Genomic DNA, 17,498 nt, shown 5'->3' on the forward strand with positions numbered 1-17,498 from the left:
CATCCAGAGATTACCTTAAACTCTGGCATTAACTCATAACGCCAGAGTAGCAATCCCTGATCGACGAGAGCTTTCCAGACACAGTAACAAAACTTCAGCTGCGAACTGGAACAAATAGGCAAAACAAAACATGGACAAAAGTCCAACTTATCAGTAGTTGTCTAGAAGCAGGAACAAGCACTGAGAGGCATCAGATAACATTGTTGACCGGCAAGAAACCACCAGAGAAATGAGCTTAAATAGCGACACCCACTACTGATGGAATCAGGTGAAACAGGAAAGAGGATGACAAGTCCAATTACACAAGCGGCCACCGGGGGAGCCCAGAATCCAAATTCACAACAGTACCCCCCCCTCAAGGAGGGGGCACCGAACCCTCACCAGATCCACCAGGGCGACCAGGATGAGCCCTATGGAAGGCACGAACAAGATCAGAAGCATGAACATCAGATGCATTGACCCAAGAATTATCCTCCTGGCCGTAACCCTTCCAGTTGACCAGATACTGGAGTCTCCGTCTGGAAACACGAGAGTCCAAAATTTTCTCCACAACGTACTCCAACTCACCCTCAACCAACACCGGAGCAGGAGGCTCAACAGAAGGTACAACAGGTACCTCATACCTGCGCAATAACGACCGATGAAAAACGTTATGAATGGAAAAGGACGCAGGGAGGTCCAAACGGAAAGAAACAGGATTAAGAATCTCCAATATTCTATAAGGGCCGATGAACCGAGGTTTAAACTTAGGAGAAGAGACCCTCATAGGGACAAAACGAGAAGACAACCACACTAAATCTCCAACACAAAGCCGAGAACCAACACGACGATGACGGTTGGCAAAACGCTGAGTCTTCTCCTGTGACAACTTCAAATTGTCCATAACCTGCCCCCAGATGTGATGCAATCTCTCCACCACCGCATCCACTCCAGGACAATCCGAGGATTCCACCTGACCGGAGGAAAATCGAGGGTGAAACCCCGAATTACAGAAAAACGGGGACACCAAGGTGGAAGAACTGGCCCGATTATTGAGGGCGAACTCTGCCAATGGCAAAAAAGCAACCCAATCATCCTGGTCAGCAGAGACAAAACACCTCAGATATGTCTCAAGGGTCTGATTAGTCCGCTCGGTCTGGCCATTAGTCTGAGGGTGAAAAGCAGATGAAAAAGACAAATCTATGCCCATCCTAGCACAGAATGCCCGCCAAAATCTAGACACAAATTGGGTACCTCTGTCAGAAACAATATTCTCAGGAATACCGTGCAATCGGACAACATTCTGAAAAAACAGAGGAACCAACTCAGAAGAAGAAGGCAACTTGGGCAGAGGAACCAAATGGACCATTTTAGAGAAACGGTCACAGACCACCCAGATGACAGACATCTTCTGGGAAACAGGCAGATCCGAAATAAAATCCATCGAGATGTGCGTCCAAGGCCTCTTAGGAATAGGCAAGGGCAACAGCAGTCCGCTAGCCCGAGAACTACAAGACTTGGCCCGAGCACAAACGTCACATGACTGCACAAAGACTCGCACATCTCGTGACAGAGAAGGCCACCAGAAGGATCTTGCCACCAAATCCCTGGTACCAAAAATTCCGGGATGACCTGCCAATGCAGAAGAATGTACCTCAGAGATGACTCTGCTGGTCCAATCATCCGGAACAAACAGTCTATCAGGCGGACAACGATCCGGTCTATCCGCCTGAAACTCTTGCAAGGACCGCCGCAGATCAGGAGAAACGGCCGACAAAATTACTCCCTCCCTAAGGATACCTGTGGGTTCAGAATTACCAGGAGAGTCCGGGTCAAAACTCCTAGAAAGGGCATCTGCCTTAACATTCTTAGAACCCGGTAGGTATGACACCACAAAATTAAAGCGAGAAAAAAATAAAGACCAGCGCGCCTGTCTAGGATTCAGGCGTCTGGCAGTCTCAAGATAAATCAAATTTTTGTGGTCAGTCAATACCACCACCTGATGCCTAGCCCCCTCGAGCCAATGGCGCCACTCCTCAAACGCCCACTTCATGGCCAAAAGCTCCCGATTCCCAACATCATAATTCCGCTCTGCGGGCGAAAATTTGCGAGAAAAGAAGGCACAAGGCCTAATGACGGAGCAGTCGGAACCTTTCTGCGACAACACTGCCCCAGCTCCGATCTCCGAAGCGTCAACCTCAACCTGAAAAGGCAGATTCACATCAGGCTGACGCAACACAGGGGCAGAGGCAAAACGGCGCTTAAGCTCCTGAAAGGCCTCTACAGCATGAGGGGACCAATTAGCAACATCAGCGCCTTGTCTGGTCAAATCAGTCAGTGGTTTAACGACATCCGAAAAACCAGCAATAAATCGGCGGTAAAAGTTGGCAAAGCCCAAAAATCTCTGAAGACCCTTAAGAGAGGAGGGCTGAGTCCAGTCACAAATAGCTTGCACCTTGACGGGATCCATCTCAATGGAAGAGGGAGAAAAAATATACCCCAAAAAGGAAATTTTCTGGACCCCAAAAACGCACTTAGACCCCTTCACACATAAAGAATTAGACCGCAGAACCTGAAAAACTCTCCTGACCTGCTGGACATGAGAGTCCCAGTCATCAGAAAAAATCAGAATATCATCCAGATATATTATCATAAATTTATCCAGAAAATCGCGGAAAATATCATGCATAAAAGACTGGAAAACTGAAGGGGCATTAGAAAGACCAAAAGGCATGACCAAATACTCAAAGTGGCCCTCGGGCGTATTAAATGCGGTCTTCCACTCATCCCCCTGCCTGATCCGCACCAAATTATACGCCCCACGAAGATCAATTTTAGAGAACCACTTAGCACCCTCTATACGAGCAAACAAATCAGTAAGCAATGGCAATGGGTATTGATACTTAACAGTGATCTTATTCAGAAGCCGATAATCAATACATGGTCTCAAAGAGCCGTCTTTTTTTGAGACAAAGAAAAACCCAGCTCCCAAGGGAGAAGAAGATGGACGAATATGTCCCTTTTCCAAAGACTCCTTTATATATTCCCGCATAGCAGCATGTTCCGGCACAGACAAATTAAACAAACGACCCTTTGGATATTTACAACCCGGTATCAAATCTATGGCACAATCGCACTCACGGTGCGGAGGTAACGACCCAAGCTTGGGTTCGTCAAAGACGTCTTGATAATCAGAGAGGAACTCAGGGACTTCAGAGGGAATGGACGACGAAATAGAAACCAAAGGTACGTCCCCATGAATACCCTTACATCCCCAGCTCAACACAGACATAGCTCTCCAGTCCAAGACTGGGTTGTGAGACTGCAACCATGGCAATCCCAGTACCAAATCGTCATGTAAATTATACAGCACCAGGAAACGAATAATCTCCTGGTGATCCGGATTGATACGCATGGTTACTTGTGTCCAGTATTGTGGTTTATTATTAGCCAATGGGGTGGAGTCAATCCCCTTCAGAGGAATAAGAGTCTCCAAAGGCTCTAAATCAAAACCACAACGATTGGCAAAGGACCAATCCATAAGACTCAGAGCGGCGCCAGAGTCAACATAGGCGTCCGTGGCAATGGATGACAAAGAGCAAATCAGGGTTACAGACAAAATAAACTTAGACTGAATGGTGCCAATGGAAACAGACTTATCAAGCTTCTTTGTACGCCTAGAGCATGCCGATATAACATGAGTAGAATCCCCACAATAGAAACACAATCCATTCTTCCGTCTAAAATTCTGTCGCTCGCTCCTGGACAGAATTCTATCACACTGCATACTTTCTGGCGTCTTTTCCATAGACACCGCCAGATGGTGCATCGGTTTGCGCTCCCGCAGACGCCTATCAATCTGAATAGCCATTGTCATGGACTCATTCAGACCTGCAGGCAAAGGGAACCCCACCATAACATCCTTAACGGCATCAGAGAGACCTTCTCTGAAAGTTGCCGCCAAGGCGCACTCATTCCACTGAGTAAGCACAGACCATTTACGGAATTTTTGGCAGAAAACTTCAGCCTCGTCTTGCCCCTGAGATAGTGCCATCAAAGTTTTTTCTGCCTGAAGTTCCAAATGAGGTTCCTCATAAAGCAAGCCCAAGGCCAGAAAAAACGCATCCACATCGCGTAACGCAGGATCCCCTGCTGGCAATGAGAAGGCCCAATCTTGAGGGTCACCCCTGAGCAAGGAAATCACAATCCTAACCTGCTGAGCAGGGTCTCCAGCTGAACGAGACTTCAGGGACAAATAAAGCTTACAATTATTTCGGAAATTCTGGAAGCTAGCTCTATTCCCTGTGAAGAACTCCGGCAAAGGAATTCTCGGCTCAGATACCGGAGCATGTACTACAAAATCTTGTAAATTTTGTACTTTCGTGATGAGATTATTCAAACCCGCAGTTACACTCTGGAGATCCATTATTGTCAGGTGCACACAGAGCATACAGAGATTAGGAGGAGAGAGAGAAAAAAGACTGCAGCAAGGCAGACTGGAGGAAAAAAAAAAAAAAAAAAAAAAAATTCCAGCAGACTTCTTATAACTCTCCTTTCTCAACCTGGGTCTTTAACACTTTATTGGCCGGTCAAACTGTCATGATCTCTGCAGGCAGAGATCATAGCAAGCCTATAGAGGGACAAGCTCTCGGAAGATGGAACTATACTGACCATGAACTAAGCCTGCCGCGCAACTAGAAATAGCCAGGTAGCATTTCCTATTTATCGCTAGATGCCCAGCTCTGGCCTAAGACCTAAATAGCTAGCAGAGGGAAATATAAGACCTGGCTCACCTCTAGAGAAATATTCCAAAGAAGACAGTAGCCCCCCACATATAATGACGGTGAGTTCAGATGAAACAACAAACGCAGCAGGAAAATAGTCTTAGCAAATTTGAGGTCCGCTTACTAGATAGCAGAAGACAGATAGTATACTTTCATGGTCAGCAGAAAAATACTAACAAAACACCATCCAGAGATTACCTTAAACTCTGGCATTAACTCATAACGCCAGAGTAGCAATCCCTGATCGACGAGAGCTTTCCAGACACAGTAACAAAACTTCAGCTGCGAACTGGAACAAATAGGCAAAACAAAACATGGACAAAAGTCCAACTTATCAGTAGTTGTCTAGAAGCAGGAACAAGCACTGAGAGGCATCAGATAACATTGTTGACCGGCAAGAAACCACCAGAGAAATGAGCTTAAATAGCGACACCCACTACTGATGGAATCAGGTGAAACAGGAAAGAGGATGACAAGTCCAATTACACAAGCGGCCACCGGGGGAGCCCAGAATCCAAATTCACAACAGTTGGTGGCGTAGTGGTGTGCGCATGTCCAAAGAGAAGATCCACTGCCCAGGAGATTCAAAACAGCGCGGTCTTCGCTATTCGCCGTTTACCGGTGGGCGCGGCCATCTTTCCTGTGGCTGCACGTGCGCAGATGGAGCGCTCTGCTGCCCGGGGCTTCAGGAAAATGGCCGCGGGATTCCGCGCGTGCGCAGATGGAGATCGCGGCGGCCATTTTCCTGAAGCCCCGGGCAGCAGAGCGCTCCATCTGCGCACGCGCGGCCACAAGAAAGATGGCCGCGCCCACCGGTAAACGGCGAATAGCGAAGACCGCGCTGTTTTGAATCTCCTGGGCAGTGGATCTTCTCTTTGGACATGCGCACACCACTACACCACCAACGTAATGATGAGCCTGATCTGGGGGAGAAACAGCGCTGTGACCACGCCCATCCGACCTGACCAACTTGAGTGACAGCAGAAAACGGCCACTTCACAAAGGTATTTCGGCAGCCTAACGGGGGTGTAAAGGCACCAAAAAGGCAGTAATGTAAAGCCCAGCTCTGCCCCTATTTCACACTATTTTTATCTAATTTTTAAAAAACGGGGTGATAGGTTCCCTTTAAAAGCACCAAGAACAATTACTCATGATAACAGATTGTCACTATCAGATTACCCCAAAACAAAAAAATAAGCTGCCAACTAATGGCTTAGAGAGGTAAACACCCTAATTTCCCAATAAAGGGTCTCAAAATAAATCAGTAGCCTCAAATGAAGAGGGAAAAAACCTCTCTATATAGGACTAGCTGGAACAGGTAAATATTGGTCTAGAGTCAGTATTTCATTAACAATGAAGGCAAAACAGTGATGTTGAAATGCTGAATGAAACAAAAAGCTCCCTGACTCATAGCCCTCTGAGATGAGCATCAATGCTTGATGCACACATGTTGGACGCACCAAGGAAAAAAGCACGCAGCACACATTTATCCCAGCATTTATGCGGCACCAATAGGTAACTGTATCCTTTGTCTGACAGCCAAAGCAATTATAGTGACAAACCCATTACTAAAGGTATAAGCAGCAAGTGGATACAAATAAATCCCAAAGAAGTTTATATAGATGATACCAATCTGTGGAATAAAAAAAAATAGCAAATACTATTTTAGCGCCGAACAGCTGATCGGCTGGTGTGATCCATGTATCCGGGTGCAGCTTATTCGGTAAGCGCTATAGCTTGCCAAATAAGAGGAAACCTGAGAAAATCCACTCATCTCTAATCATAACCCTGTAATCTAAGTGATACATCATTGGAATCAGGGTCTCTTTCCCTACATTATGCTGGTCTTGAATGAGGTAGCAAAAACCTGGTGACAGATTCCCTTTAAGAAATAGGGAATGAAGCTACTCATGTTCAATTGTGCTTCAGAAATGTATTCTTCATTATTAATGTGTAGTAAGAAAAAAACATTTTCCATTCTAGCACTTCATCAATCTTGATAAAGATCTCACAAACTTGACACTGTCACAGATTAATTCACTGATCCTGTGGACAGAACAAGCACTTGTCAGTCTTAAAGGATACCAAACAAAAGGTAAAGCCCTTTCCATAATATGAAACTACTATTATACTTCTGCTGATGAAAATGATTTACTTGGTTTTTTCTTCTTTCTTTGTCCTAAGTTTATAACAAAAGTGTGATGACAACGAACTGCACAGTGCCGCTGGTGCCCGCACATGGTGGTTTGGTGTGTGCTTATTTTGATAATGTTTACTACTGCAAACCAATGTGTGATCAGGTATTCATCCTTTCCACATTTTACATATGCTTTACTCATATACAAGTAAGGCTAGTTTCACAATTTGTTTAGGTAGATAATTTGGTAAATGGGGCAGGAAAAAGTCCTGTTGTTTAGATAAGACAGATTTATACCAAAAATACAGTATTGTAAAGTTTTAGTCAGTTGGGAAGAAAATACTATAAATTAAGAATGCTTTAGAAAATAGAACTGTTAACAGTTTATTTTTAGCAATTAACAAAATTCAAAGTAAATGAGCAAGAGAGAAATCAAAATCATATCAATATATTGTGTGACTGCCATTTGTCTTTAAACCAGCTTCAGTTCTTCCAGGTACACAATTACAACGTTTTTGAAGTTAGTTGGTATGGAGGTTGTTCCAAAAATTGTGAGGTGTCCAGGGTGGTAGTTATAGTGAGGGGCTGCTGTTACGGCACACCCTGGCACTCTGCAAAGAAAACATAATGTCCCGTCTGATGTGTGGTTTGTGTGTAATGCAACTCACTCACTTTTGGATTGGAGATCTCCTCAGGTTCCACGGTCCTAGTTTCAGATGTCACCACACACTGACTGACCGACTCCGAATCCATTTTTAACAACTCAACCAGTTCACTTCAGTCACAGACACCACACAGAAATTCTCATTGATCACAGTTCCTTCCTGCTGTGCTGTCCCTTGCTTTCCTGGCAATCTTTGTTCCTGAAATGCAGTGGCGTATCTGGGGGGGGGGGGGGCAGCCGCGGCATGTGCCCCGGGCGCAGCCGGCAGGGGGGTGCAGTCGGGCCGCCTAATTCGGCGGTCCGCAGTGTCTCCCCCAGCGGCTGCATTCTGCCACCCCCGGTCTGGGAGTCAGCTGTTCTCTGTGCCGACTGTCAAGCTGACAGCCGGCGCAGAGAAGCTGCAGAGTGCCGGCTCCCAACGTGTGCAGAGGTGGAGGGGGGACCCTGCAGAGTGGCTGCGGGTGGCAGGGAGAAATCCCTGCAGCTCCACTGCCCAGCGATCTGTCTTCCTGCTTCCTCTTGCTTCCTCTCACACAGACGCGCCACTGGATGACATCATCATTCAGCGGCCAGCTGTGTCAGAGGAAGGCGATGGAGATGCTGCAGCAGAGCGCGAGGAGAGGTGAGAGGTGTGTGTGTGTGTTTGTGTGTGAATGTGTGTGTGTGTGTGTGTGTGAATGTGTGTGTGTGTGTGTGAATGTGTGTATCTGTGTGTGTGAATGTGTGTGTGTGTGTGTGTGTGTATATTTGTGTATGTGTGTGTGTCTATATGTGTGTATGTGTGTGTGGCTCAGTATTGGGTGTGTGTGTGTATTGCGCTGCAGGGGAATGTGCAGAGAAGTGAATGGTGTGTGTGTGTGTGAATGTGTGTATGTGTGAATGTGTGTGTGTATGTGAGTGTGTGTGTGTGTGAATTTGTGTGTGAATGTGTGAATGTGTGTGTGTGTGTATGTGTGTGTATGTGAGTGTGTGTGTATGTGTGTGTGTGAATCTGTGTATGTGTGTGTGTGTGGCTCAGTATTGGGTGTGTGTGTGTATCGCGCTGCAGGGGAATGTGCAGAGAAGTGAATGGTGTGTGTGTGGGGGGGGAGAGGGCAATGATGGGGCTGATGGAGAGAGAGCAATGATGGGGATGGTGGAGGAGGAGAGGGCAATGATGGGGCTGACGGGGGGCATATGTCCTTGGGGGGGGCACCAAAATGAATTCTTGCCCCGGGTGCCAGAAACGCTAGATACACCTCTGCTGAAATGTATCATTTGGTACCCCAGCTTCCCAACTTCCCAAACTAGTTCTTGCTTGGGGATCCCCACCCATTTCCCCCTCCGAGGGTTAAATAAAAGATGTCTCTTCCAAACCTTTTCCAGACCGTAGGACTCAGACCTTCTGGGATACCCCACTGTACCCAGTCGCTGCTGTTCTCATGCTGCTCCTGTTTCCTCATAACTGTGTTACTTCCAGACCTATGGCCCTGAACTGTTCTTCCTTGAACTCATTTCTGGATCAACCTCACAGATTTCCATCCATCTCACTAACTGCTCTAAAGTAGGAAGTGTCTCAACTATCACTCTTCCTACCCCTTCCAACTTGGAAATCCCCTATTTCCTTAACTAGTTCTATCCTGAAGTTATCTAACTTTCTAATCTACAGTGCCCCCACTGTACTAAACCCTATACTATCCGTTGCTATTACTCTAAATCCTACACTTGTGCTATAATTCCCTAACTATCCCTAGTCCTATAAAAATACACAACTTTACATTACACATATGTTGTCACATAATAAACCATGTTACACTAAAATGTACCTCTTTTACTAGGAAGGGATGCAGGGCATGACTTGACCCCAACATACCCTTACGACATCATGAAGAACTAACTACATTAGTTTGTGAAAATCCTTCTGTCTATTCATGTAGCTGCAAACTTGATGTTGCTGAGATTAGAGCTTTGTGGGGTCATATCATCACTGCTAGAACTAATTTTTAATGACACTGGCCATATGGTTGGAGTTGACTTGCTGCAGAATAAATTTGGAGGAAATCAGATGCCTCCCTGCTGGTATTACATGATGGATAGGTATCTGTCTGTACTTCTGACTATTGAGAACACCAAGAGATTGCAGTATTTAAGAACCTAGAGTGGTTGGAAAAGGAAGCTTAGTACAGCAGATGAAAGACAAATCATCCTCACATACCTTTGAAATTGGAAGATGTCCAGCAGTGCCATCAATGCAGAACTGGTAGAAACTAGTGGAACCCAGTTACACATCTTATGTTTGGAGAAGTCTGGCCAACAGTGGTCTTCATTGAAGAACTTTCGGCCAAAAAGTCATACCTTTGACATGGAAACAAGGCCAAGTGTCAAAACTATGCATGGAAACAGCAACTAGGGTGTCCAAAAATAGTAGCAGGTGCTCTAGACTGATAAGTCAAAATGTGAAATATTTGGCTGTAACTGAAAGCAGCTTGTTTCCAAAAGGCTGGAGAGCAGTACAATAATGAGTGTCTGTAGACAACAGTGAAGTATGGTGGATGCTCTTTATAAGTTTGAAGATGCTTTTCAGCAAATGGAGTTGGGTATTTGGTAAGCATTAATGAAGTCTTCAATGCTGAGAAATGCAATCAGATATTTATCCATCATGTCATACCATCAGGTGTCATGACTTTTAAAGTACATTAACACAGGTAGCATACAAACTAAAGAGATAAATACCTGAATCTGACAGAACCCTGGTCAGACTAGGAAAAGCCTTTCTCTGAACCTGATCTGTCATTGACAGCGAAGATTGGCACCCTAAGATAACACAATGGTGCCCCCACTCAATTTTGTCTTAGCTACTCAGTAGCTCCTAGTATCGATAGAGTGGAAATTTCCTATGGAATAAAGGACCCACACACAAAAAATCTGCAACCAACGTAACCCCTTCACCCCAAAGCCTGTTTTCATCTTAATGACCAGGCCAATTTTTACAATTCTGGCCATTGTAATTTTGTGAGGTCATAACTCTAGAACGCTTCAATGGATCCGGTGATTCCAAGATTGTTTTCTTGTGACATATTGTACTTCATGTTAGTCATAAAATTTCTTTGATATAACTTGCGTTTATTTGTTAAATAAACGGAAACTTGGCGGAAAGTTTTGAAAATTTAGCAATTTTCAAAGTTTTAATTTTTATGCACTTAAATCAGAGAGTTATATTGCAAAAATAGTTAATAAATAACATGTCTCACATGTCTACTTTACATCAGCACAATTTTGGAAACATCATTTTTTTTTTTGTTAGGAAGTTATAAGGGATAAAAGTTGACCAGCAATTTCTCATTTTTACAACACAATTTGCAAAACCATTTTTTTAGGGACCACATCCCATTTCAAGTGACCCCATTTTGGAAATTATAACCCTTTGGGAATTTTTTTTTCAGATGTACTGACGATTTTGACTCATGCGTTTTTTCAGAAACAGGCAGCAGTTGCTGAGTGAAAATTGCAAACTGCCATTGTAGTGACCAGTACGTTGTAGTGACCAGTACATTATGCCCAGCTCATGCTTCTAGGGACACACACCTGTAAATTAGGTAGACTCTCTTCACTCTAGAAATGCCAAACATGTGGGCACTAATTGTTGCTTTGGCACGCTGGGGCTCAGAATTGAGGGGGCATTTGGATTTGGGATTGGAGAATGTGCTGAATTTCTTTTGGCGGGTGAGGAACCATTTTGTTTTTCCAGAGCCTTCGTGCTACCAGTAATGTGGAGGCCCCCTATATTTCCGCTAACAGATCACAGACCTGAGTGAGGACTTTTTTTGTGGATGGAGTTAAAGTTTTTATTGGGAACATTTTACATAACGTTTGGGATTGCATTTATTTGGTGCTCTAAGCTGACCACTTACTTTGGTGTTTCCATCTAAATCTCTGAGTGACATGACAGATGAAACCCCTGAGGGATCCATTCACTTTAATGAGGCAGCAGATTTACTCTGGACTCTGTCTGGCCTTTGTTCAGCGGTGCACAAAATTGTGCAATCCTAAAAAGACAGACACCGCCGATCATGGGTCATATGGCATCCACAGTGACTCCATCTCCTCGCCTCTTTACAAGGAATTTTCCACCGGGGGTTCTGTCTGAGTCACGTATTTCACAGATATACACGGAAACCCCGGTACAAGCGCTCAGTGCAGAGCGCAGGATAAATGTGCGCCAAGCCTTACTGTGATCTTTGGGAGGCAGAATGAAAAAATCAACAGCATGTGCAGATTTGTTTTTATTTATTTTTTATGCATTCCTCGTGCGGTATAAGTGATTAGGCAATTTTATTCTTTGGGTCGGTACGATTACAGTGATACCAGATTTATATTGTGTTTTTATGTTTGGCTGCTGTCACACACTAAAAGATGCTTTTTATTGCAAAAACTAGTTTTTGCATCACCATATTTTGAGAGCTATAATTTTTTCATATTTCAGTCGACAGAGTCATGTTAGGTCTTATTTTTTGCGGGACGAGCTGACATTTTTATTGGTACCATTTTCGGGCACATTACATTTTTTGATCGCTTTCTATTCTGATTTTTGGGGGACAGAATGAACAAAAACCAGCAATTCAGGAATTGCTCTTTTTTTTTTTTTTTTTTTATATGGTTCTGCGTGTGGTAAAATTGGTAAAGTAGCTCTATTCTTTGGGTCAGTACGATTACAGTGATACCTAATCTCATTTATATATCTTTTTTTACGTTTTGGCGCTTTTACTCAATAAAAACTATTTTATAGAAAAAATAATTATTTTTGCATTGCTTTATACTGAGCTATAATGGTGATGGCGCTCTATGGTGGCTTGTTTTATGCAGGACAAGATGACATTTTCGGCAATACCATTTTTATTTACATCCGTCTTTTTTAACGCGTTTTATTGCACTTTTTGTTTGGCGGTAAGAGATAAAGCATTGTTGTTTGCCTAGTTTTTTTATTTTTTTTTTACAGTGTTCACTAAATGGTTTATCTAGTAGAACAAGTTTATAGAGCGGGTCGTTACGGACGTGGCAATACCAAATATGTGTACTTTTATTGTTTTTTTTATTTATATACAGTAAATAAATATATATATTGGCAAAATATGTTATTTTTTTATTTATTTAGGAATTTTTTTAAAAAAATATTTTTTACACTTGCTAATTTTTTTTCACAATGTCCCAGTGTAGGGCCACACTATATAGTGTCTGATCACTGATCTGACACTTTGCACTGCACTGTATTAGATCAGCGATCTGACTGGCAATGAAGGAGGCTTCTCAGGTCCTGCTCTTAGCAGTTGCTGAGAAGCCACCTCCCTGCAGGACCCGGAAGGACCCCGCTGCCATCTTGGAGCCGGGGGTCTGAAAGAAGAACCTCAGAACAATGCAATCGTATTGTGTTGTTCTGAGGGAAGCACGCAGGGAGCCCCCTCTCTGCGCAATGCTTCTCTATTACGCTGTTACTATTGACAGGGGCATCAGAGGGGTTAAATGCCCACGGTCTGTGCTAGCACCGCTTGTGGGCATTGCTGCGGAGGGTCAGCTGTCACATACAGCTGAGATCTGCATACAATGGCCGCGGGGCTCAGCGTGAGGCTGCGCGATTGCAGCGCCATACTAGTACTGCTGTTTGCGGGAACGCACTTCCCGCAGAGCAGTACTAGTACGGCGCATATCGAGAAGGGGTTATATTACAGCAAGGTGAATGAATCAAATAAAGATCATCACCAGCAGGAAACACGAGCAGGTGAAGATATAAAAGCTGCACCTTAAAGGTGATAGGGGAGACAACCAGAGTAAATGAAAATCACATTACCCAAAACCAACACGAACAAACCTAACAAAACAAAAACATCCAAAGAAAAGGTGTATCTGCTGTGGCTCAGCGGAAAGAGACACCACAGAATAAAGTGGTTGAATCCAGATGCATAACATCAAGGAATTATCTGACTGGCTCCAAATGTATTCTGCAGCAGGACAATGACCCCAAACGAACAGCTAATGTCATTAAGCACTATCTACAGTGCGAAGAAGAATAAGAAGACCTGTAAGTGATGATATGGCCCCACACAGGCCTGATCTCAACATCATCCAGTCTGGGTGGGAATCCATGAAAAGACAAAAGGATTTGCACAAGTGACATCCATAGAGTGGATAGTTGTTTGGAACAACCTCCCTTCCAGGCTCCTTTAAAAACTGAAAGGAAGTATACCTAGAATAAATAATGCTGTTTTTAAGGCTCAGGCTATGTGCCCATGTTGCAGAAATGCTGCGGAAATGTCCGCAGCATTTCCGCAACTCCCTGCAGCAGGTAAAACACATGCGGAATTCGCATGCGTTTTCCTGCAAAACACAAGCGTTTTCAGCTTGCAGAATGCTTGCGCTTTCCAAGTGATTTGAAGCATCGCTTGGAAAAGTGATTGACAGGTTGGTCACACTTGTCAAGCATAGTGCTTGACAAGTGTGACCAACTTTTTACTATTGATGCTGCCTATGCAGAATCAATAGTAAAAGATAGAATGTTAAAAATAATTAAAAAAATAAAAAATATGGTTATTCTCACCTTCCGACATCCCCCGATCTCCTCAGCGGCGCTCCTGGTACGTTCTGTTCCCAGGGATGCTTTGTGCGAAGGACCTTTGTGACTGCGACGTCATCCCAGGTGATTCGAGCAATGCATCCCTGGGAACGGAAGCCGCCGCGTGCACCGCTGAGAGCCGGGAGGACTCCGGGGGCCATCAGATGGTCAGTATATCCCTATTTTATATTTTAATTCTTTTTTTTTTTTACAGAAATATGGTTCCCATGGGCCTGGATGACATTCTCCTCTCCTCCAGACCCGGGTACAATCTGCACTTGAAGCGCTCACTTTACACATGGTGGGCATAGCCACATGTGTAAATTGAGTGTTTTGATGCAATCCTATGGCTGTGAAATCGCCGCGATTCAGCAGAAATAATGAACATGCTGCAAATTTTACTGCTATGCGATTCCGCAGTGGGAAAATCTGCAGCATGGGTACAGCAACTGCGGAATCCCATAGGATTGTATGGAAAAGCGGTTTTTAAGCATTTTTATGCGTTTCCGCTGCGGCAAAAAATGCGGCAGAAATGCATAAAAAACGCAACATGGGCACACAGCCTAAAGGCGATCACACGCAATATTGGTTTGTTTTTATTTCTCTTTAGTTCTTTCACTTTGTGTTTTGTTAATTGATGAAAGTAAAATATTAACATTTCCACTTAAAGCATTCTTAATTTGCAACTTTTTTCACATCTGCCTTAAACTTTTACACAATTCTATATATCTGTTTCACATCTGTGTAGTCGGTACAGGTCGGTATACCTATTTTTCAGTGTGACTGTATGCACTGTACAGTTTTTACAGTAGGAGGTACTGGCAGATGAAGGCAACTGCATAAGCCAACCAGCCAAACACTTCATACATCTGAGGCATACATTTAAATAAGGTATCTCAACAAATGTAATACTCAAATGTTGTATGAAGCACGGTTAATAAAACAGATTTTTCGATAGATGTTTCTAGAAAAACAGACCAGACTAGATATATGGACAGAATGAAAAACTCTCATCAAAATGTTTTTATTTGTGTATTTTGCTTTCTTACATAGTACTACAAGGTAATATAACTAATATGTCCTTGTTCTTAGGGCTACGATTTTTCATTTCTAAGGAGAAGTAGGTTGTATGAAAAATGTGGACCTGAAACTGGGTTTTCTTGGACATCCCAATATCTTGGTGGAAACAGAATAGCTGAGTGTACAGGTGGGAGTGGATATATTTTGCTTCAACTCTGTGTTCATTTATAATTATTTTATGGGATTTACAGTGCACTCAAGTTTACATTACATATCCTGTATAGAAACACAAAGGGTCCGATTCATCATTGCATTTCCCACAGGTTTTTTGGAATTAATAGATCTCAGTTATTCAATAGAGAAAAAGGACCAGCACATCTAGACTAGTGTGAACAGGCGCCAACTAAAAAAGCATATAAACAACAAATGGTAAGGTTGTATCATAATATACAAGGAAGGATTACTCTAGAACATTGAACCTGCATTGCTGTCAGAGGAAATAGGAAAAATTTGAAAAAAGCGCTATATAATGTACACATTAAATATTTATCTGCAAAAATTGCTATGAAAAAAGGAAGGTACTTCGCGCATAGATTGGCCAATATATGTGAGCCCAATTGCCATACTCATGAACTGCCATTTACAAAAATAGACCCCATGTAATCCTGTCAAGGGTATATGGTAGAATCTGGATGTGCTCTTGAATAGTTAAGTCAATGTTTAGCCATAAAACATATGGCTTTGGCATGTCCATTCTTCTTTGTTTGAGGTCCTTTAATGCTACAGGACTGCCATGTACCCACTTTCCAGCACGTGACATGTGTGTGTCTGCAAAAGTTAATTTATCTCCTCTCACTCAACTTCTGTTACAGGCTCTAAAGTGAGCATAAATCACCCCCCAACACAGACTACACACTCTGGATAGTTAACACAGTACAACCACTCATCAAACACACTGTTGAGTCCTCAAAACACGCTACTGTCAGAAAATAAAGAGAAAAGGTCACACACTCTGTGAAAAGCCATGGATTCTTTGGAGCATAAAAAGATCAAACTTATTACAGATTTTAAGATTTAATATAAAAATACACAGTGCTTACAATAAAAGATATAAATATAAAACAACACAAATATGCAAAGCAGTTATTAAATAAAAAGGTAAAAAACAACACAAATACATAAATTGTTTTTATCTACACTTATCTTCTGCTTCCTTGAGTGAAGGAGAAATTAATTATGGATAATAATCAGCAGGTGCTCATCCCCACATGTGAACCCTTTCCTATTGTTTCACAAATCTTTTACATTGGACTAGTTAAAAATTGCTGTTTGTGACTGGACAGTGGGCTAATTTAAGGGCCATCACCTTGCATTTTAAATATAAATATATATATATATATATATATATATATATATATAAAGCTTAGTGTATGTATGTGTATATGTGTATAAATGTGTGTGTATGTATCAAGCCACGCCCACTCCACATAGCCCCACCCACTCCACATAGCCACACTCACTCCATGCGCAAAGCCAAGTCCACATGGCCCACATTGTTAGCACACACGGGCAGAGACACATTCACCTCGAAAGCCACCCTACAAAACTCACCGGCTACGACGTCCCAGCTGATGCAAGCTACAATCAGGGCCGCTGCCTTCAGTGTATCAGTGCGCGGTAGGCACAGGCCACATCTAGCTCTGTCGTGCCTAGAATGGAGTTGCTACTGTGAGGCATGACATCAAGGGAAAGGGAGGAACCTCATGGATTACACTGCGGTACTCAGACCAGGGAGTTGCTGTGCACGTGTGACGGGAAGTGAGGAGTGAGGTGAAAATGAGAGGAGTGGGGAAAAATGAGAGGAGTGAGGTGAAAATGAAGAGGTCTGAGGTGGAAAATGAAGAGGTGTGAGGTGGAAAATGAAGTGGTATGAGTGGAAAATGAAGAGTTGTGTGGAAAATGAGAGGAGAGAGGGAGAAATAGTGGATTGATCTGAAAATGACAGATGTGAGGGGGGAAATGAGAGGTGTGAGGGAAAAAATGAGAGGAGTGAGAGGGAAAATGAGAGAAGTGAGGTGCTGCTGCAGTATGAGGCTGTGCATTGAGAAGAGTGAGGCACTGCAGGTGAAGGCTGTGTATAAAGCCACATTCACACATTCAGTATTTGGTCAGTATTTTACCTCAGTATTTATAAGCCAAAACCACAAGTGGAGAAAAATTTTGAAGCGGTGACATGTTTCTAATATACTATTCCTCTGATTGTTTTACTCCAAGTTTTAGCTTACAAATACTGAGGTAAAAATACTGACCAAATAACGTGAATGAGGTCTA

The 17,498-nt window shown here is 43.2% G+C and overlaps 1 protein-coding gene across 2 annotated transcripts in view; it reads left to right on the top strand.

Moving 5' to 3' along the window:
* LOC143770101 (uncharacterized) overlaps positions 1–17,498 on the top strand; it is a 72,084-nt gene that overhangs the window by 46,778 nt on the left and 7,808 nt on the right. For both annotated transcript variants that reach the window (XM_077259365.1, XM_077259364.1), the window contains 3 exons: positions 6,747–6,858; positions 6,948–7,063; positions 15,240–15,354. In XM_077259365.1, the coding sequence (XP_077115480.1) occupies positions 6,747–6,858; positions 6,948–7,063; positions 15,240–15,354 (343 nt within the window). The remainder of the gene's footprint in view (positions 1–6,746; positions 6,859–6,947; positions 7,064–15,239; positions 15,355–17,498) is intronic.

The sequence above is a fragment of the Ranitomeya variabilis genome, chromosome 4 (genome assembly GCF_051348905.1).
Source record: "Ranitomeya variabilis isolate aRanVar5 chromosome 4, aRanVar5.hap1, whole genome shotgun sequence".
NCBI lineage: Eukaryota > Metazoa > Chordata > Amphibia > Anura > Dendrobatidae > Ranitomeya > Ranitomeya variabilis.